General features: G+C 47.6%; 1 protein-coding gene across 1 annotated transcript in view; it reads right to left on the bottom strand.

The window, feature by feature from the left end:
* The window catches only part of PSD3 (pleckstrin and Sec7 domain containing 3), a 95,888-nt gene that overhangs the window by 41,430 nt on the left and 32,931 nt on the right, over positions 1–21,527 (bottom strand). The window contains exons 8-10 of the mRNA XM_009286236.2: positions 19,442–19,554; positions 16,788–16,846; positions 12,694–12,783 (exon numbers count right to left, since the gene is read on the bottom strand). Coding sequence (XP_009284511.2) covers positions 12,694–12,783; positions 16,788–16,846; positions 19,442–19,554 — 262 coding nt within the window. The remainder of the gene's footprint in view (positions 1–12,693; positions 12,784–16,787; positions 16,847–19,441; positions 19,555–21,527) is intronic.

The following is a 21,527-nucleotide window of genomic DNA, read 5'->3' on the forward strand; positions in this document are numbered from 1 at the left end:
GGAAGAGAAAAAGAAGAGGCTGATAGAAACTCCTCCCCTGCTCCACTCCCCTCTCCAGCATCGACTCCCCCTTCATACACACACCAACAGTGAGAGGGAGAGAGGTGGAGAGAAAGATGCTGGAACAAATGCCAGCAGATCAAGCAAGAAATTCATTTTCAGTTCACACAGCTACACTTCCCTGCCTGCAACAGCCTGCCATGCTCATTACTGCCTGCAATAACAAAGGACACCGTAAAAAGAGTCTTCAGTCACCTGCCAGCTACAGGCTTCTGGATATGAGAAATACCGATGGATTCCCAAAGCACTGGAGAAACGAGTGAAAGCCCACAGCACCATAACAAAGTTCTGGCAAGCCCCAGAGAGATACCCCAACAAATTTCCACAACTCTAAGCGTTTGCACTTCTTAGCCAGAGTCCTTGGGGTGCCTTCCTACATGGCAAGGGAGACCAAGACCATTTTCACACTCTAAGAGGGGCTCAGGGGAAAAGAGGTGACTTTCCCAAGGGGACCAGTGCAAACCAGTGGCAGAGCTGTGAGCAAGCAGCTGGCGACCCATCTCCCCCCTCGGCGTCCAGGAGAGCCGTAGCCATACCCCTCCGCAAGCAAACCATGTGCTCCAGCGGCTGACCCCCTGAGCGATGCCGCTCCTGAACAGTACCCTGTTCCTCTCTAGTGGGAAACCCACACCTCTCAGCAACAGGAGGGCCACTGCCATGGCCCATACACACCGGAGGCACCACTCCAACCCACACGAGCCCGGCTCTGCAGGTCAGGTGTGCTCCCAGCGCCTGGAGCCACTCTCCCTCACGCAGGGGGCGAAGGGAGGCCTGCACCAATGGTAGACAGCACTCTTACCTGGGGTGGATGTGCTACATAAGGGAAAAGAGATGTTTACCTCAATGTTGCAAAAGCACCATCATTTCTGGCTACCGGAGACCCAGAGCACAGCAGACTGTGCATTGCCATGGCAACCTGCTCCAATGAGAGAGAGAGATCTCTGCTCAGCAAGGGGTCGTGGCAGCTGCCGGTACATGCCAGGGCAGGTGGAGCAGCTTGTGCAAGCACCAAGGCAGAAGTGGACAACAGAGACATCATCCCGAACACAGAAGAGGCAAACAGCTTGTGCAGAGGGAGCACGAGGAGCTCGCTCTGCACGACTGCGCGGCATGGGGACCACACCGGGTTCAGCAACCTGCCCCGTGCCGCCAGCCCACAAGACAGGGCAAGGCCAGCGGCAGCGAGTTTGCGGTCTGGGAGGGCACCAGAGCCTCTCATCCCACTCCCACCATGACACACAGGGAGCAGCAAGTCTGTGTGTGCGGCCAGGGACAAGGGGCTGCTGCCCTGGCACACCAACACGAACGTCCCACGCTGAAACACATCAGGCAGCTGAAGGCTGGGTGAAGGGGCTACAGCCCCCATTCATGCCCAAGTCCTGTTCAGTGTCAGCTAAACCATGTTAAGGCAGAGCGAGAGTTTGCTCACCCTACGTCACATGTGTGACAGCACCCGGGAGCAGATAAGAAGCGGATGAATTGAGTGGGCTTTTCCCCTGGTTACACCTTCCCAGCCTCTTGCAATCAGGGATTTATATCCTTAGTGGGCAAATGGCTAGAGCGCCACATTATCGTCCTAGTGCATTTTTGCTCGTAAAAGACATTGCTGCCTCCCCAGTATGCAGCAACCCTTCAGTCAGCAGTCACCCTTTGCTTGCATTACCCCCAAGGATGCTAGAGATGCAAATCCTGCCCACAGATTGCAAACGGTGTGGACTATGCTGAAGGACAACGGTCAGTGGAACCGGGAACAAGGGACCCAAATATCAATATAAAAACTGTTCCTGGGGTGACAAACTTCTGATTCCCCACAGATCCTGCCTCTGTCCTGCTTGAGGTACAGACTTCCTGCCACCTGGCAAACAAGCAAGATGTATTCTCATTTCCACGACAGTTGGGTCTAGCAAGCCCACCCCAACCTCACACATTAAGATCAAATCTCAGACCTGCTCCAGCCTTTTTACACAAACCTGTCATTGCTAGAGGGTACCTAAAGGAATAGAGGACCCTTTTTCTCTGGCAACAAGCAATTGCATACTCTAAGTTACTTGTGCCGCTTCCCAGAAAAGATTTCATGTTACTTAACCTATCTGAAATTATCCACTGCTAGTGGAGAAGCTTTTCAAAGAAAATCTCTTCTTAGAGGAAATTTTCACTGCAATCAAACAGCTCCAGATGAGCTAAGCAGCAGGTTCCGACAGGTGCTACGTAAATGGCCACAAATCACTCCCTATCCTACCAGCCCCCTGCCTAGCAGATTATTCTTGCTCTCGGCTTTATAAGGCCACCTCCCCAAGCACCCTCAACACATCCAAAATAATTATATTCCCTAAATATCACACAGACCTGTGCCAATGTGAATTACGCAGAGCAATTTCATTATTAAACACAAGCTAGACCGAATCACAGCAACATTTCTCTTCTGTTGCCCACAGCACAGCACCATTGCTGCTGCCTAAGTGCAGCAGTTTTCCACCTAGCATCCTCTGAGCTGAGGCTAGCAGATCCTCAGGCAGGACAGGAACCTTAATTCATGTGGGAACAGGTCTGATTCAGCTGTAACCAAGCAGCAGTCCAAAATGCCAAGGCTGACAGGTTGCATCTTGTTCAATTTTTTTTTTTTCCAATGGAGTATGGAAAACACTTCTCTCTCAGCTCACTCTCCAAAAGAGAGAGCCTCCCGAGATCATGCTTTTGAAGCCTTAAATGTCTTCAGCTCAGGGATTCAGCTCAGATTTCATCAGTGCCCCCGATTTTCATCTGCAAGTGATAATACAACCTTGTACTCCTGACTGAGCCAGTAGCCCTGTGTACACAGTGACTGTCTTCTTCTGGGGAAAGACCACTCTTCAACGTTAGAGAAGTCCCACCATTTTAGAAATTAGCATGCACACAGAATTGATTTCTGTCTGTAACTGAGCAACAGGAATTTCTGAGGGAGAGGTGGGTTGTTAACATAAATAGAGGGATAGAAGGGATTTTTTTTAAAGAGGGGGTGACATGGCTGTGCAATACCAGAAAAATCAAAGCTGTCCACACCCAGGGGACCCTCCAGGTGTGTCAAGAAGCCATGATTTTCCCCTTGATCAGAGGCCAGCAAAGAGGTGGTGGGAAAGGGGTAGAATGCAGATATTCAGTCAGTATTTAGTCTGAACAGCCCAGTGACACCACTGTGGTGACTGAAAGGATGGTGACCCTATTTATGGACCTTCCCTACCAGCACCTCTAAGGAGCAAACCATAAACTAGCAGGAGAGTTTTAAACTTTGGGCCAAAACAGTTGCAGGAGGGGAAAACTAGAGTCTCTGCTATTCCTTCCATCTCACCCTTTTAAAGCAACCCAAAAGCTTTTCATCCGTCACAGGCACTATGGCAGACTACGTCACCCGTAGAGGAAACAGGCAGCCATTCCAACTTACTGTGCAAGCTCCTTCCCATCCCTTCCTCCCATCAGTCAAGTTTCCCTGGGAGGCCAAACGTACTCAGTCCTTGCTTGGTCCTCCTAACGTCATTCAGCAAATCAACAACATAAGAAGAAAAGCTGTGGAATTCAAAGTGAAATCAATACTGGCTTTTAGGGACCAAACCCAAGGATCACATTATTGTGTCTGAAGAACTCCAATGTCATCACACAAAGCCACAAGAATCCATTAGCATCATTTAAGCCTGATCGCAGTGACAAAAATACCAACAACAAAAGCCAACAAAATACATAAACACACACATCAATTAACTGAAATATACTCTCAAGAGCCAGTAACATATTTGTGGAGCACAGAAAAGCGGCACTATTTAATGCTGCTATTAAATATTGTTTGTTAAATAAACAACATTAAATCGTTCATAGGATTGCTTTCCTTCTTCCTTGTTTTTTAATTCTCCCCAAAATGGACAGGGAAGGGAATGATAATTCTGCTGGATAAGCTACTCATACACGATGGCTACAGAACTGGAGCTCAACAACTGATCAACATTAACATTATTGAACTGACATTTCTGTGATATTAAGATAATGATTTCTGAGGTCTGCTGATCAGGGGGAGATGACAATCAATATTAAATCTAAATGTCTCCAACTGCCATCCCTGTAAACAGCAGAAAAACTAGAGCAACAACTTCATTTCTACATGCATAAGCAACCAGGTCAACAGGAAACCTAACAGGGTAACAGCAGGTATGGTGGGAGAATTATGGATATTGACAGAAAATTTCAAAATTATTAACCAAAATTATCCGCCTAGCTTTCCCCATGAGAGACTCCTATTCTTCACCAACCACAGTACATTATTACCAGACATTTACCAAGATGCTGGGTTTTATCCCAATCTGAATTTACCAGCAAAAAACATCTGTTGGTGTCTTCGAGAAAGAATCTTTCATTTTCTTATGGTTTCTATTGTAGTACATACACCTGTGCTATAGTCTCTGAAGGAATCCCTGGGGATGACTCTGATTTCTCTTACAATATGGAAAATAATCCTTACAATGGAAAGTGGTCAAATTACTACAGCCCAGAAAGCTATCCCATGTCAACTAGGCTATTGTAGCTGCATAAGCATGTGCTTTTAGACCACCTCAACCATGAAGCAAAGCCCATCAACTCACAGCACCAGGAAAACACAAGCATTGTCCCTATGATCCCATGAGGGCAACTGAAGTCTGTATGTTTTACTTTACATGAGAAGCAGGCTAAAAGCACCTCCACAACCAGATGGCTTGTGGTCACAGACACAAGTCTTTACTACTGACTTCTTACATCAGTAAGCCCCTAAAAGTGAGCAGACTGACAAAACCATATTGGCTGGTGAAAGACCAAATCAATCCTGGTATCACTGTACCTCTCTGGGATCCATGCTGCACCTTGAGCCAAAAGAAACCACTCCTAAGGTAAGTGCCCTGCTGAGAATGGTGGGAGACCACAGGTTTAATGAAAACAAGCTCTTTGATAACAACAGGGATACAAAGAAACCATGCCCCCTTTATCCTGATTAGCATTGCTAGTGAAGAGATGCCAGTACCCATCTTCATCTTCCTCGCAGCATGTCTGAAAACAGCTCTATGTCACAGACTAACTGTTGCATTTCCTGGCAAAGCACTATAGTCTCCAGGGGAAAAAGTTTCTCCTCTTGCATTCCTCTTTTTAGGAACTATTGTCTACTGCCAACAGGGCTGACAGAAATTAAGTGAGCCACATAGCAGGCACCAACTAACACAGACCACCGAGTTCTTTAAGTTAAAGCTGCCAAATGCAGCTACAGAAAACAGCAGCACCTTGAACAAATCCACAAAAGCACCAAAAACCTAAAATTCTGCACGCCTATGACAAAAACCCACAGGGAGGTGAACCAAGCACTGGTGCAAAGCCTACCAACTCTCTCAGATCAGCTGCAAACAACCCCTGCCTCTGTCCCTGCAGTGAGTGTGCCTAGAGTCAACACCACCAAAATAAACCCCTCACCACTCAGCACTCCCCCAGAGATGTGCATAAAAAAACCAACAACCCTTCAATGCTTCCCTCCGATTCAGACAGCAAACACAATAACAACAAAAAGGAGGCAAAAGGAGAATCCAGCCCACCCTGAGAACTACATAGATTTCACGTGGGTGTCACCTGCACTTGCAAGCACTGCACCATGGAAGGAACAGCTCCAGGTGGGAAAATAGGTGTAACCTTTGACATCCCTTTTCTCCACAAATGCATGCACCTATGGAGCGATGGCCAGCTGTCTTGCCCCAAAAGCAGGAGAAATCCTTCCTAACACTCACGACTCCTGCCAGAACCCATCTGTTAGCAGGGCAGAAAATAGGTGGCTTGGATTTGCCCCATGTTTGAACCAGGATCTTATGAATACTTCATCACCCAAAGCAGCATGACCTTGGAGGGAAACTAAATGTTCCATTTAACATCACAGGAAAAGGGGGGGGGGGTGTCAAAATTTAAGGAGCAACTTGGTGCTCTTGCTTGAAAGAAAACAGTGTAACTGGGTCAGAGAGAGAATAGTCCAATGTCATTTGAAAAGTGGGGTGACAAATGGAAGGAATACCAAAGATTTATACAGCAATAATTCTAAAACTGGTGGAAGTAATGTTTTCTCCTCTTCTCTTTTTTTTTTTTTTTTTACTTGTTAAGTGTCCTAGGAAGAGAGCAAAATGAAAAAAAAAATGATTCACTTGCCTGATCAACCTGGACAAGACACTACGGAGACCTTACTTCCACAGATAAAAATTAAACCCCCAAACATTCATTAGGAGCCTGGTATTGAGCCACGTAATTGCAGTTAGTAGTAATGGAAATTCTTAGCTGACTCTGCTTGGGTTTCACTCCTTGCTGACACAAAAGCCTGGTGGGCTAGGTGAGATCTTTCGAGTAACAATCAGAAAGCAAAGAGATGAAAGGTTGGAGGAGCAAAAATAATTCCGAGAAATGCAGATCATGAAAGCAGAAACAGACCCATCCTGTAATGGCTGCTTCCTAGTGAGATAAGCAATCCCTAGTACCACCCCTAGACTACAGAGAGGAATCCTTATTCCTGCATCACCGTTACAAAATTTTATGTTTTAAGCCTTTTCTAAAATTCTACTTTCCCTGCTCAGGGACACAGAGTTGGTGGAGAGCATTAGGCTTTTGCTAGTATCTTATGTTGCTTTCCTTAACACAATACCTGGGCTTATTTGACTTGAGAAGCGCATAGATTTCAGATTTTCTCTTTGTATGCATTGAAGCAAGTTCCTGGAACACAAAAAGAAAGTACATTTGCATTTCAACGGGGCAGGAGGGTGTCAGGATCTCCATTACTCATGGGACCCAAAGCAATGCACGGACCATCGTAATCTGGTTTAATTCACAGTCCTGCACAGGCGTGCTTTAACTGGTTATTACTCTTAGACAGGACAAACGACAACACCCAAAAAATCGCAAGCCAAAGGAAGCAAAGGTTATTGCAGCAGGAAGGTCCTCACTGAGGATGGAGGAGAGCCGGGTGTTCCCTTCAGTCACTATGGCTCTGTGGCTCTTCGGAGAGCGAAAGGAAAGTATGCTTTCACAAACAACTGTTTAAAGACAAGGATTAATGGTTTTATTCTGCGTTCCCTGACTTTTATACTGCCAGATTAGACTCTGTTGTCTCCTAGCAGCTGAAAGGGGCCTTCAGTAACAGGTTTTTCATTTGAAACAGGTAAGAAATGGCTGCCCCAGAAACATTATCCCAACAGAAATATTTTTAACAGGAAAAACTTCATTTTAGGGGATAAACAAGGAGGCAAGCTCTCTTCCTGCTGAGCAGAGCTCTGGCTTCTTTAGTGGAGCAGAGACACTTGGTCCCCTCCACCCACCGCCTCTGCCCGCAGCCACAGAGTGCTCCAGCAGTCAACACTGTCCTCCTGGGGCCCTTCTGGCACGCTGCCACATGCTCCCATCTCCCCAAATTCAGCAGGCTCCCATCTCTATTCAGCAGTAGCAGGAAGGTGGGAATTCCTTGCCGAAGAGCCTCAGCCATGAAATGGAGGAAGTGTGGAGACTGCAGATGGGAGCAATTAGGGTGTACACAGCAGTCTGATTAGTTTGATTTCCTCTGTGTAAATGGGGCAGGGGGGAAGTTAGCCACCTGATGCTCACTCCCTTCTCTCCACTAAATACCTAAAATGATTGGAATGGATGAAGCAAGATGCCGGTAATTCTCTTCAAATTGAGTGTTTGCTTTGGAGGGCTTCGGGGGGGGGGGAAGAGAGAGGAGGCAGAAAGACAGTGGCAAAAAAAAAAAAAAAAATCCTTAATTAAAGTGCAGGGAACTGACAGCAAAATGAGATAAACTCTACCTTGCAGGTTCTATAGGAAATTGCATATCCCAGCAAAAAGTGCAGGGAACTGACAGCAAAATGAGATAAACCCTACCTTGCAGGTTCTATAGGAAATTGCATATCCCAGCAATCCTGATCAAGAATTCAGATCATTTAGGAAATTAAGGGGGACTGGTTCTTTGGAAGAGTTCAGCACCAGCAACTCCCACTTAATTTGGTCACTTCATTACAGTGCTTCTCTAGGAGATAAGGCCTAGCCAAAAAACAGCCTTTGAGAAAAAGCAGGTCTTTTACGCAGGACTGGCATCTTACCTCCATCAGCAGCCCCTGCTGGGATGGCTCTAGTCACGTCCCCGCAGAGCATCCCAGGTCCCTCAGCATGATGGAGAGGCTCCCTGACAGCACGATGGGTCAGCAAAGAGCTACCACCTCTTACCACAGCCAGGTACAATCCCCTCGCATCCAGTGTTCATGTCATGAGGCAACACAGCCACCAGAGTCAGCCCACATCAGAGGTTGGGTGATGCCCTTGACTCCATGAATGATGTACCTTGGACACTGCAGATGCAGAGGACATTTACTTATGCAGAACAATATGGGCAGGTGGTACTTAGCACACTGACTAATGACAGAGTACCCTTCCCAAGACGCTGCCTAAGAAAAGCAGGGATCCATTTCCTCAGAGGTGACTCCTTGCAGGCTTTCTGTGGGCCAGGGCAGACATTTTCTCTCCCTGCATAAGAAAGGCCTCGTCACTGCCACCTTGCTTGAGTGGAGTCTCAGACACCTTGCCACAAGGTGACAAGAGACAGACACAGTGGCCAGCACTGTACCAGCACTTCATTTGTGGGGATTGCACTGCCTACAGAAAATGAAGCAAGCATGCATGGCCAAAATTAGGCTCTTTGCAAGCCAATCTTGTCCTCTCCTCCTTCCAGACAATCTTGTGAAGCCCAGCTTTGAAGAAGGCTATGGTCACATAATGCAAACTCAGAGTATCATCAGTGAAGATGGTATCACTGCACCAGATTAAAGCTGGTGTAAGCACAGGAGGAAGGAACCAGCCTGCAGATAAACTACTCCTACGCAGTAGTCATGAGGTTCCTGACATTGCCCCAGACTGATTCAATTTCCCTTCCAAGTAGGGAGACCCTCGCCATGGCATCCCTTTCTACAGGAATAAATGAACAACGGTCTGGTCATGATTCTCTTAGGCTAACAGCCCACAGATTTGACTTAGTTGTTTTAACTGTTTTATGTGTTCAGCTCTCTCACTCATGGTGGTGCTGCCTCTCTCCTTCAGCTTCCCCCACCATCCACAGCAGCATCTGCGGCAGCTAATCCGGGATGTCAGGTACATCCACTCTGAGGAGATGAGTGCTGCAGCTGGGTCCCTTTGTCCCCCTCAGTCCCAGTAAACCTGTCACTCATCCCCACCTGCAAATGGTGGTAACTGTGTGATTCACCATCAGCCGTAGGAGTGAGCATTGAGCCCCTCCACAGAGTACTGCTACACTTAACTAGAACATGGGCAGTCACAACTCCTGGTATTTAGCACTCCTTCCAGGGCTTCAACTCACCAGGACAAAGGGAAACAGGTGCTACAGGAAAGTATAAGATCAAAGCTGAAATTCAGGATCACCTTGCCTGGTCACAGCTTGATACAATACAAAATTATTTGTGTGCTTGGAGAGTCAAAGGATGGGAGTTTCAAGAAGTTTTCTTGCCTTTGAAAAATTTCACTTTCAATAACCTTAATCTGCCTGGATTTAACAGACCTGACTCACCTTCTACAGCAGCCAGACCCACAGAGATACATGCTCCTGATTTACACCAGAGAAGAGAATCACAGCTTGGGATGCTGGTTCTTATTTACAAGGAATTTGCCCCAGTTTGAAGGCATACAGGAACCCTGCAGTAAGTATAAACTACCACTCCCAGGTTAGCATGCACTGACAGTACATAACTGGAAATCAGGCTACTGTCTCCACATCTAGTCTTTACTAGCAGCCGATGGCAGATTAATGGGATGTGTGACAGACGGTCGAACCAGAGCTAAGATGGAATAAAAGTCAAGGTACATATATCTGCCTGCCTGGCAAAGTACTGAATATATGAATATTGCAAACAGATCCCATGGGGAGCACCACGCTTTTAATCACAGTTTGGCATATTTGTCTTTGTGGGTCCCAACTTTAAAAGCAACCTCAGATCTGACAAAAGGAACAAGGAAGAAGAAAGAGGTGAACCTTTGCGCAGATGGGTGTACAAAAGCAAAACTCTTTTCAGTGTTAATGAACAGACAGAAAGACACAAGGTGAGCAAGATCATGTTAGTGTTTCCATTTCCATCTCTAGCCAGAGTAAAATCTCTGTTCCCAAAGCACTACCAGTGACACACCGAGAATCACATCCTGAAGGCCTTACGGTGTTTACCAAAGCATCCTTGTTGTTGGGAAAAAACTTCATGAAACAAAGAGATGGCTCCCTCATGGGAGTGCAAAGGAGCGATCAGGTCTCACCTCGGAAGTTTTCTGAGGCTGATCACATAGAAGACAGAAGTGTCCCTCCTCACCTGTTGATGTCTGCCCCTTGAAGGGCTATTTTCCTATCCAGACAAAACAAATGCTCAGGGCCACACTCTGCACTCAGCAGCACTAAGGGTAATGGGATCGACTGAAGGCAATGTTTGATTTCTGCCTGTCTGCTGACTGTCCTGGACAGCCCCAGCAGTATTTGCATCCCTGACTGTGTGAACTGGGTCCATGGTAAATGCTGCAGAGAGCTTCCCAAGCCCTGGGTGAACGCTACCTGCAAAGATGTAAGCACTTGCTAAGATCTCCCCCCTCTTCTCTCCCCTCCAGCACCACTCAGCTTTGCTCCGGGGCTCGGCAGAGTTGCAGAGCTTCATACAGGGGTGCAGCAGAGCCACAAGGGGAACACAGAAAGACCAGAGAGGCAGAAAAGCCCACTAGCTTACCCACGGGTCTGCAGTGTTCACCAGTGGGTGCTCAGGACCTCACTCCCACAGGGACACACTGCCACCCTGTGGAAACGGTCCTTCCTCTCCCAGGCGGCTGCGGAAGGACATGGGGAGATGGCTCACAGCCTCACAGATGCTCATTAGTTACACTGCTAATGCACCAGCAAGCCGCACGCACTTTGGCACTGTGCTGTAGGAGGGCTCTGTGAATTTAATTTATTGAGACTAATGCAAATTTAATTTCTGCTAAGTCTTTGTAATCACATATCTAGTGGCAGGGTGGCTGCTGTGGACACAGTGATGTAGCTACTGAAATGCACAGCCATTACCACTCGCTCCACTCCCTTCCACTGATAAATTAAAACAACAAGGGGCAGATCATCAGCAAATCTTCAGACAAGCCAGATGAGAGACCGAGGCTGGGTGCCACCTCTGTCCCCAAGACATCAGGGCAGCACGCAGAAAAGGGCGGAAAGCCTCAAACAAGGCGGGACACGGACACCGTGTTTCTTCCATCCTGCTACACCCAAAAAATCCCGAGCCCCAGTCCCGGCTTTGGGTGGGCTGGTGAAGAGCCAGGCAGCCTTAGCATGAGCAGGTCAGCACTAAACACCAAGATACAGCCCTGACTGCGTAATTCTGTCAGCAGCAAAATAAACAGCAGGTGAGCACCAGTGGAAGTCTCTCATCAGTACACTCAGAAGGTTATTTAAACACAGTCTGGAGACCTATTTATTCAATAAGGGCTGTAATCAGCCTGCAAATTAATCTCAACAAATCTCTCTACGGCACAGTGAGAAATGAGATTCCTTGGGGGGAAAAAAAAAAAAATTAAGCCTTGCTGCTGACAGATGAATACTCTGTACCCAGATTTAAAAAATAAAGACATTAAATTTAAAAACAAGGGGGTTGAGTTTATATTCCTAACTCCTTAGTAAGAACTGAGGCAGGACGGCCCAACAAAAAGCTCCCTGAAGAGGCTGGAGAACCTGAAAAAACTACCAATACTAGAAAACAAAGTCTGCTACTTGTAACTATGCAGGTACATCTGCGTTTCACAATGGGCCTGACACAAAACACACAGAAGAGACAGCAATTCTTTTGATTTACTTCGGTAGGCTTTGGGTCAGCTCTCAGATGCAGCAACCTCTCATTTTTACTTCCATTACCAAAAAAAAAAAAATTATGAACTCTAGCGTATGCACTCCTCTCTTCATTCAAACAGACCGCTGTTTCATGCCAGCATTCAGACAAAAGAGAAATGAAACATTCTCATTATTATTGACAATGAAACAAGATTCGTCCCGCTCAGCCTCTTTCCCTGTTCTTCAGATTTAACTCCTGGCACAAACTTAATGAACAAAACCTGAAGCAAAGCAGCCTCTGCCAGACAACACATTCTAATCTGAAATTACATCTCCTGCTCTAATGTGAAAACCCCAAAGCACCTTTGATGAAAAAACACACACACCTTCCAGATATGCAGAGCTCAGGATTAGCTCTTACGTATTCAATAGTCAGAACCAACTGGTTGTTTCTGTCCGCTTTAATCAGGAGACAGCACTCTGGGACAGCATGACCGCATGAGCTTACAAGACACATGGCTCTGGAGCTGGCCCCACTGGAGTTCAGTCTTGCCGCTCCACACTGCAATGAGTCTCGATCACAATCAAGTGAAGGCAAGAGGGAAAACAACAGAATAAACACTGTATATATTATGTATGTTCTGGGAGGAGAAATGTGCCCATAGCTTGTCCTGTTTGACAATTAAGATTCAGAAAATGCAAGCAGGGTGTTCTGTTTTGAACCATCTCTCACTAAAAACGAAACCCATGTTCTGCAGTTCATTCCTTACCTTCAACAGCCCTTTTGGGAAGTCTTTACCATCGTTCATCCCCTGGAGGTTAGCAATGAACTCTTGGCAGGTCATCTTTTTCCCAATGTTCTGGAAGGGATGGCAGAGAAACACAGCATCATATTCATGCTGCTTTCCAAAATGACATAAATAAGCAACATCAGATGAATTGCATCTCCCTACTCTCATTTAAGCCCAAGGCAGGCAGCACTAAGAAGGCATTCCCAAGATTGCTCGGAGACAAGCATCCTTGTGTGAATACAGTTAGAAAAGGGAAGTTGCATTTGGACCCTAAGTCCCACACACCCATCTGAAAAGAAAAACAGCTAAACACTGGAGGGTAATGAAGAGGGTGATGATGAAGCTCCCTGGTATCTGCATGGTGCCTTGCACTCCCACGTCTCCAGAGGCTCTACCAGCCTCTGATGGAAAAGCTCTACTTGATCCTGCTGTGGAGCATAAAGAAACAGCTGACTGAGGCCCTTTCCAGACCTTTTTCTTACGATTTCCAATGCTCCCTTTCCAGTAGCAACTGCCCTGAGCTGGAGTAAGATGCCCAGGAGCAGTCATTACCTTTTCTGATTCACAGGCTGAGGCTGCCTTGACACTTCCATAGGATTGCTCTCTTCTCTCTCTTTCTGTCTAATTCTCAGACTGAAAGTTGCCCAACTGAGCCACAAACAGGAAAGGAACGGCCATGTTCATGTGGGACCCAAACTGCTCCATTTGGAAGCTTGAGGCTGCTCTAAAATGCTCTCAGATCCCAGTTTTCATCACCTCTCAGAGAAGGTGTCTGTACTCGGTCCCCTGGGTGCTAGAAGTCCCATTTGGCATGCGGGGAGCCTTGTAAGCGGGCAGCAATGACAACACTGAGTTGGTGAAAAAGGAGCCCAGAGAGAACTGAGAAAAGGGAAGCAGCCTGGAATGAGCTGTGAGACATGGTGAAGGCAGAGGGAAAACAGGGTCCTGTGATGACCACGGTATCTTTGGGGATGCCACTGCTGCCAGTCATGAGAAGGGGGTGAAGACAACTTCTCCATGGTCTCCATGGCTGCAGAAATACCGTGGAAGAGCTTTGTGCACAGACAGTGACTTGGGTTAGGAGCAAGAGCCCAAATTAACACGGGAGTGGAGCCCAAAGAAGGGCACCAGTCAGTAATAGAGGTCATTCAATGTTATAGTTACATGACAGCTTGGACTGCACATCCTTGACTTTCATAATGTATGACCAGGGAGAGATGGAAAACCAGCAAACCTTGACTGTCAGCCTCATTTAGCCACAAAGGAAGATCCCGCAGTCTGTGGCCAGCATGGACCGGTAGAAGGCGGCAGGCAGGAACACTGCCTTCCACAAGAGAGGAGGTACTTCTGGAGGGGCACACGATGCACTGCTTCTCATATCACGAGGGCTCCTGACAACACAGTCTGGCTGTAACCCTGGCTCTCTGGTTGCTAAGCTTGCAGAATACAGCTCGTAATTGCAGTCTTTGGGTGCAGGCTGGAGCTGTTCTACTAGACTTGCAAATGCTTTCCTTCCTCCCTGCAACAGACTTCAGCCTGCCTCTGTTTGTTTCCTCCATGCAGCAATTTGCAGCTTCCCCATGCTGACCAAAACCAACAGCAGCGTGGCTCATTTCACCCACTGAGATAATTGGCATGGCAGAGGACTGACTGTTCTGCTCCAGGACCAAAGCTAACATCTCCACACAGTAAAAAAAAGTAAAATTCGCGGGCATCGGTCAGCAGGTGGTGAGCAATTGCATTGTGCATCACTTATTTTGTACATTCTTTTATTACTATTATTATTAGTATTATCTTCTTTTCCTTTCTGTTCTATTAAATTGTCTTTATCTCAACCCACAAATTTTACTTTTTTTTTTTCCCTGATTCTCTCCCCCATCCCACCAGGGCAGGAGGGACTGAGTGAATGGCTGTGTGGTGTTTAGCTGCCTGCCGGGTTAAACCACAACAGCCACACAGGTTCCAGAAGATGTGCCTGACAGTCTAGAGATACCTTAAAAGTCTCTAGCATCACAGTCTGGGTGATGACCTCCCTGCAGAGAAGCGAGCATGCACCTCCAAGACACAGCTAGCAAAAATGATTTAGTTACAAAGAGAATGAAATGTGGCGAGACAGGGATAAATAAAGGGATAAGTAAGAGTTTGTCTACAAGAGTTAAGGGAAAGTGTGAACTGAAGGCAGAGCAGCTGCACTACAGCCCTACAAGCAGTTGAGCTTATTGTGAAATAAAAGAGTCTGCACTTATGATCAGTATGTCAGCAAGAAATGGAGCTCAGTGTGGACAAGCCCTGTGACTCATTCACTTCCTGCTCTAGCAGAATCATGCTAAGGATGGGTCATAGCATTATCTTTGTTAGGAAACAGGCAATTAGTGTATATCTGCAAGGGGCTGCATTCCAAGTCAAAAATACCCAACTTACCACCTATGTAGAAAAACGCAAAGCAGTAAGAGGAAGACCAAAATTACAGGAAAGCACAGGGGCGGGGGAGAGAGAGAGAAAGAGAGGAGACACATGCAGGAATCTGGCAAACATTACAGCTGCATACATGTAACAACACACTAACAACTGCCAGTAGGATAAGCCTCCAACGTTACACACTGCAACAGTCAGTCATCCTAGCTTCAGCTGCAAATCATCATCAGCAACAATGGGTCAGAGCCAGATCATTTACTCCAGTACCTAATGAAGACAGTAGGGCCCACTAAAGCATCGCAAGGAATGACAGGAAATGCTGTCAGGCTGACACACAGCTATATAGTCTCCCTCCCTGGACTGCAAGGCCAGGCAGGCTGGAGAGCAGGTGCCCATGGCTGCTCATTGCTCTGGGGAGCAGGATACCTGTGCAGACAGTCTCAGGTGTGCTCAAGAGAAGCTGTGTATGCTAAGAGGCACACCAGGACCTGTACCTCCGCTCACCCTCCACATGACTGACGCACTCCTCAGTTGGGGAAGGCTCAGCCTTCACAGAAAAAAATTCTTCGCAACTCCCTTCCCCCTCCCGCTTCTACAGTTTTCAGACAAAGGCATTCAATTAACAGGAGGTGGGTGTCAAAACCCCTGGGGAAGCACACACAAGCCTCGGCTTCATTACCTGCACCCACCACAGAGCTGCACCCACAGGGGCCAAGCAGCCCTTGGAGACAGACCCAGGGTGCCTCCATCTCCTGCTGCCCAACCCACCACTCTTGCTGCATAAGAGCTCCCAAGCTGAGGCCCTCGGCAGTGCAGTGGAGGGTCTCAGACAGAGAGAAGCCCCAAAGTCACCTGGCTGAAGTCATCGCTCCTGCATGCTATCATGCCATGCTCCCTGTGTTTTTCCCTCTCCATCTTGACTCCAGGACAGAGGAAGCCTCCCATCAGCATGGGAACACCATGCATAGCAGGTATATTGCACCATGGGTGCTGAAATACATGTCCTAGGGCTGCTGGCACCCCGTACCAGTGTGACTAAGAGGACTCAAACTGGAATACTATTTCCCTCAGGCAGGCAGTGGGGAGAGGTATGCAGTGGGGGAACACAGTGCTCCCACTCAGGATGCCCACATCCTCCCTCTGCTCTCTTGGCTCTGGGCACACCCATCATAACCCTGGCTGAGCAGAACACTGGTTCCACCAGATCTCCCCCCTGCAACTGGATGCCTGCAAACATCACCTTCCCCTTGTGACCTTCCCAGCACCTCTTCACCTCCCTTCTTTCTTCTGCCGTCCCAAATGTTTTTACATACTGGAAAGGGGAAGCCAATCCCAACCGCTGCTTCCCAGCCAGGGCCACCTGCTGTAAGCAGGGAAGGATGGGAAGCACACCAGAAAGACAGGGGCCTGAGGACAAGGAGCATCCTCACACATTATGGGAAAACCAGGCACAATGCCAGGCTTACACATGACTGATCTAGGCATGCTGGAAAGCCCTGCCCAGGACAACAGCCTGGGAGTGCAGCCTTCTCACTGTTTGCTGTCTGCAGGGGTGTTTTAGGAGCAGACCACCAGCCAGGAGACTCTGCTGCCAGAAGACCACCCCCTCCAAGCACAGTGTCAACAGGAGCAGCCTGCGCAAAGCTGTGCATACTCACGTGGCCATGCAGGTCTGTGTTCAGCAGCATCATGGCACATGTGAGACAATGAACTCCATCTGCAGAAAGAGACATAACCAGAGTCACATGCAAACCCACAACTGGACCTTTAAGAACAGCTGAAACTGAGCCTCATAGCCTAATTGAGTCTGCTCCCTTAATGAGAATCTGTTTTATCAAGAAATACACATAATTAAATAAATGAACAGTGAGGTCATCCCGCAGCTGCCAAGCCAGAACAGCCTTTCTTTCATCTATTAATGACTGTCAAAACTATCTTGCAGCAACCATGGATGAGGCAAACTAGACAGGAAACCACGCTGTCACCCTTTGCTTGCTAATACCAATACCACAGAGCCTGAATCAGCTCCCTCTTCTTCATTTATTTCAGGGCAGAGAGGGAAGAGTAAAATACACCCATTCTTGTGTGCAGAGTGGATACAGCACGGTATCCTGTCTTTCTCCCGCTCTGTCCCTCTCCTCATTCAGGGCTCAATTAGACTGAATTTTGGAGAACTTCAGTCAGCTATTTAAGCTGCCTTGGCTCCATATTGGGTAGAGAGTGCTCCAGCAATTTCCAAGGTGGTCCTGTAGCAAAAGCCCTCAACAATGAGCAAGAAGAGACAGATTGTATCCCTAGCTCCATCCCTGGAGTCACTGTGGCAGACTTGGGAAAGTCAGTGTAGACTGTCATTTGCAAAAGTGGACACCAATTTCATATTCCTCATTTTCCAAGCACCCCTTTCAAAACCCAAAATGTATTGGCTGTGCACAAATCCAGACAAAGGAGACAGTGCCCATGGTGCCATTTATCACCTCTGAAAATCCAAATGCCTCTAGCCAGTTTCCAAACATTAGGAACACATCAGGAAAAATATTTTCTCCATTCTCTTGTTCATAAACACATGGTGCCACCTTCCCTTCTCTTACAGGGGTGTCATAAAGACACAGAGTCATTTATGAGACATGCACACGCTGCAGAGAGATGTACATAAAAACCTTCGTAGCTGAGTCCAGATAATGACCATGCACAGGTCCCTCTGTGCTGTCAAGGAAGAGGAACGGGGCATGAGGATAGATATATCTCACACTCAGTGTGACTACCACAGGCTTAAATGTGTGCAAGATGAAGCCATTACAAAAAGATGTTCCCCAAGGTAAGGGCCATGTTTTCTTACGACATTCATACAGGCCCTAGCACCCAAGCACTGCAGCCAAACTGTAGCAGAGCATGAAATGAGAGAACTATTATCACTAGCAGTAGTAGGTCTGAAGCAGCTTGAATCTGGGGCTGTGGTGCTCCAGTTCAGGTCTATGCATTTCTCTGGAGTAGCCTGCCCTCTCATTTCCAAACCACAAATGCATCCAGAGGATGGAAAAGGGAAAGGGGAAAAGAGAAAAGCAAATGCAATCCTGGATTTCCATTGAAAGGAACAACCACCGTATTTCTGCAGTGTAGCACTCGACTACCAACAGTAGAAATGCAGCATCTACTTTATGTAGAATCCTGGGCAAAGTCTGCAGGACTCACTTTAACCTAAATGCTTACTCAGGCTTAGAAGTGGCAATGTCCCTCCTGCACCCTGGACTAGAGTAAGGCTGCCACATCAACATGCAAGTCATTATTTCAGTCTAGGCATGACAGACCTATTCTACCTGACTGCCTTCAGAGTCTTGAAACAAGAAAGGCATTAGGAAGAGGCAGAGATAGCATGGAAGCAGATCCTGTCTTACTGCTACCTATTCCCCTCCCCGGCATGCCAGCCAGTAAAGCTGAACAGGTGCAAAGTGGACAAACATCACTTCACTGCAACGGGAGCAGGTCACAAAGCAAGGGATAAGGAAGTGTGGCAGTACCTCCAAGTGTAGCAGCTACTTCTCACTTACACTTGAGAATAAAGGCACAGCTTAGCCTGTGCTTATTTTCTTTCTCGCCCTCCTCCCTTTCTCAGCATGTGATCAGCCCGCGTTGCAATCACAGGGCCACATGCCTCTGCCAGAGTGGCTGGCTGAACGCAGCAGCTATGCCAGCGGACAGTTCGTCCTCTTCTCCAGTGCCAACTTTCTCAGGTTTGATCCATGTGCTTGTTTGTTTTCCCCATCCATTTCCAAAATGACTGAAAACATTGGCAAGAAGGCAGCACTCCGACTGATGTTAGCTAGTTGAGATGAAACCATGCCAGGGTCTGGATACAGCACCCAAAATTCACCCCCACAACTGGCAAGAACTGGCACGCCTGCTGCCAGTGCATGCAGAGACACAAGCACTGAATGGAGCACGGAAAGTGAACAGTTTCTCTTCCATCTGAGATGGGACCCATTCTCATCTACGCGCGTGTAGCTAGAGTACAGGTACCCACACACACTGGAAGCCAGCGAGACCAGAAACCACAACCGAGGACATTCAAATCCGGAGATGCTACAAGTGAGGAGGCCTAAACACCTTTCCTGACTGGGGAAAAATACAGATTTTTTCACTGCCTTACCACGATTACGTGTGGAGAACATGGAGGTTTCAATGCTCACTGCAGGCAGTCTCTAAAGTGTGGCACAGCAATTACACTCCTTCAGTTCCCAGGCACGCACCATACATGCTATTGAAGGCGAGAATGAAGGGAGACAACCAAAGACCTTCCTATCAGAAACAAAGTTACCTTGAGAAGAAATGGTGTTTGGGTTGCACTGGTAGTATCTGCTGGAGAAATGGATTAAAACTCTCTCTCGTTCCTGAGTTTCTCCAATAAGTGAAAAGGCTTTAAAGAAACTCCTAAAAGAAGAGCAGAAAAAGGTGAAATTAAAGCCATAAATCTCTTTTTGCCGCACACAGAGCAAAGCACACTTCACAGCAAGAAGTACATAAGCGCACACCAGACATTTGGTTCCAAGAAGCCTTTCTAGGAAAACAGGCTATTATCCCACGTGCAGTTAATCCCAACGTTATAGTAAATGAAGCAGGAGTTAAATTACCACTGGTCTCAGCCATGGAATATACAAACTAACAAGCAATTACACCATTTGAAAGAGTTGTTCTTATTTTTAAAATTTTTATTTCCTTGGAGAAGGAACTGGAGCAGGTGTTGTTTATGCATGACAGACACCCAGGGTGTTCTCTGTCCTTTTCTAATTGTCTGTCACCCCTACAACTTTTAACTTTACACTCATTAGTATTCCCATCCAAATCAGAGGAGCTACTCCAGGCAGTGAAGTCAAGCAGGTGCACTGCAGACTCAGAGCCCACACCAAATGTGAGGTCCTCCTTCTGGAGGGTCACCTGTAAGAGCAGCCAGGACCACACCAGTCACCTTGCAGAGGGCAGTGTGACTACCTGACCTGCAGAAAACATCTGGGAAGAGGGCAGAAGAATCACAACATTTCCCACTGAGCTTCACAGCAGAAGGAGCAACCTGACCCTCCTGGGTTCCTGCTCGTGACAGTCCAGTGCGCAGGGCTGGTGCACACTTGGGCACACTTGTTAGACACAGCCAGCGAGCCTGTGCAAAGAGGTGGGACACACACACACACACATCTTCCACTCTCCATCTGACACTTAACCACCCCGCCTCTTAACCATGCCACTATTCTTCCTGCTAGGAAAACTCGCCTCGCAGCCAAAGAAGAACTTCTGCACTTCCCAAAATCCCCACATCCTGGAGCCAAGAGATGACCTCAGCGGTATCAGCCTACGCTCATTTGTCAGGCTGCTTCTAAGAAAAGCCTGAAAACACAAACCTTCTGGGTCCAAAGCAAGACGGCATACAAAATGAGTGCCTAATAGACAATTTTTAAATACCCCATGAGACTGAAACTAACACCAGATCCGAGAGGTGTGGAATATGTTGCTGGAACATTCACGTCTATCTAGCATGGACGAATAAACATTAATTTTTTCTCTTTGATGTAAGGTCAGAGACAGGTTGTACTTGCAACAATCTCGCACCCATACGGAGTGTGATCTGCCTGGTAATAACTTAATTTCGTATGTAATGTATTGCAAATAACCCAATTCACAAGTAGATACAACTGAGGCTTCGCAGGGTTTCTCCTCCCTTCCTACCTCATGTCCCCATGGGACATTTTGACAACTAGCCATCTTTTCTCCTCCTCCTCCAGCTCAGGCTCTTTCCAGTGACACCCCCTGCCCATGCCAGGCACCACCGACCTATACCCTCTCCTCCTCTTCAGCACCCTTACCCCCCTGGAAGCAGCTTCGGAGAGGCAACTGATGAAACATTTGGTAAATAAACAAGGCAGGTTCCTCGCTCTCAGAGCACGATGCTGCGGCCGAGGACCACGGGGGCGAGTTTCTGCCCAGGAGGAGGACAAGGATGGACTCTGAGAGGGGCTGGAGCAGCGGTCCCACCTCCTCACCTCCTGTGGTCCTGCAGGGGACACGAGAGATGCACTTGGGAGATGCATGGGTGACATGGGTTCAGGGTGCGGAAGCAGAGCAGGACAATGAAGGAACAACCCTCCCCATGTCCCAGACTTGCCACCAATGGTGATACACACTGCACAATGGCCTCCCACAGCCTGGGCTTAGCATGGGTCTGGGCTGCTGCCATCGGGCCCAAAATGCTTAACAAACCACAGCTTGTCAGGGAGCCAGCAGCAACAGGGCGGTTACGTCTCGCTCTCTGCAAGCGTGAGGCAGCACAACTCGGCTCCCCCAGGCTTCGGGACAATGCTCTGTCCCCAGCCTCTGCTGCGCGCTCAGGGTGCACAGCCAGCAGTTGCTGCAGC

This window comes from Aptenodytes forsteri, unplaced genomic scaffold (genome assembly GCF_000699145.1).
Source record: "Aptenodytes forsteri isolate BGI_AS27 unplaced genomic scaffold, ASM69914v1 Scaffold412, whole genome shotgun sequence".
Classification (NCBI taxonomy): Eukaryota; Metazoa; Chordata; class Aves; order Sphenisciformes; family Spheniscidae; genus Aptenodytes; species Aptenodytes forsteri.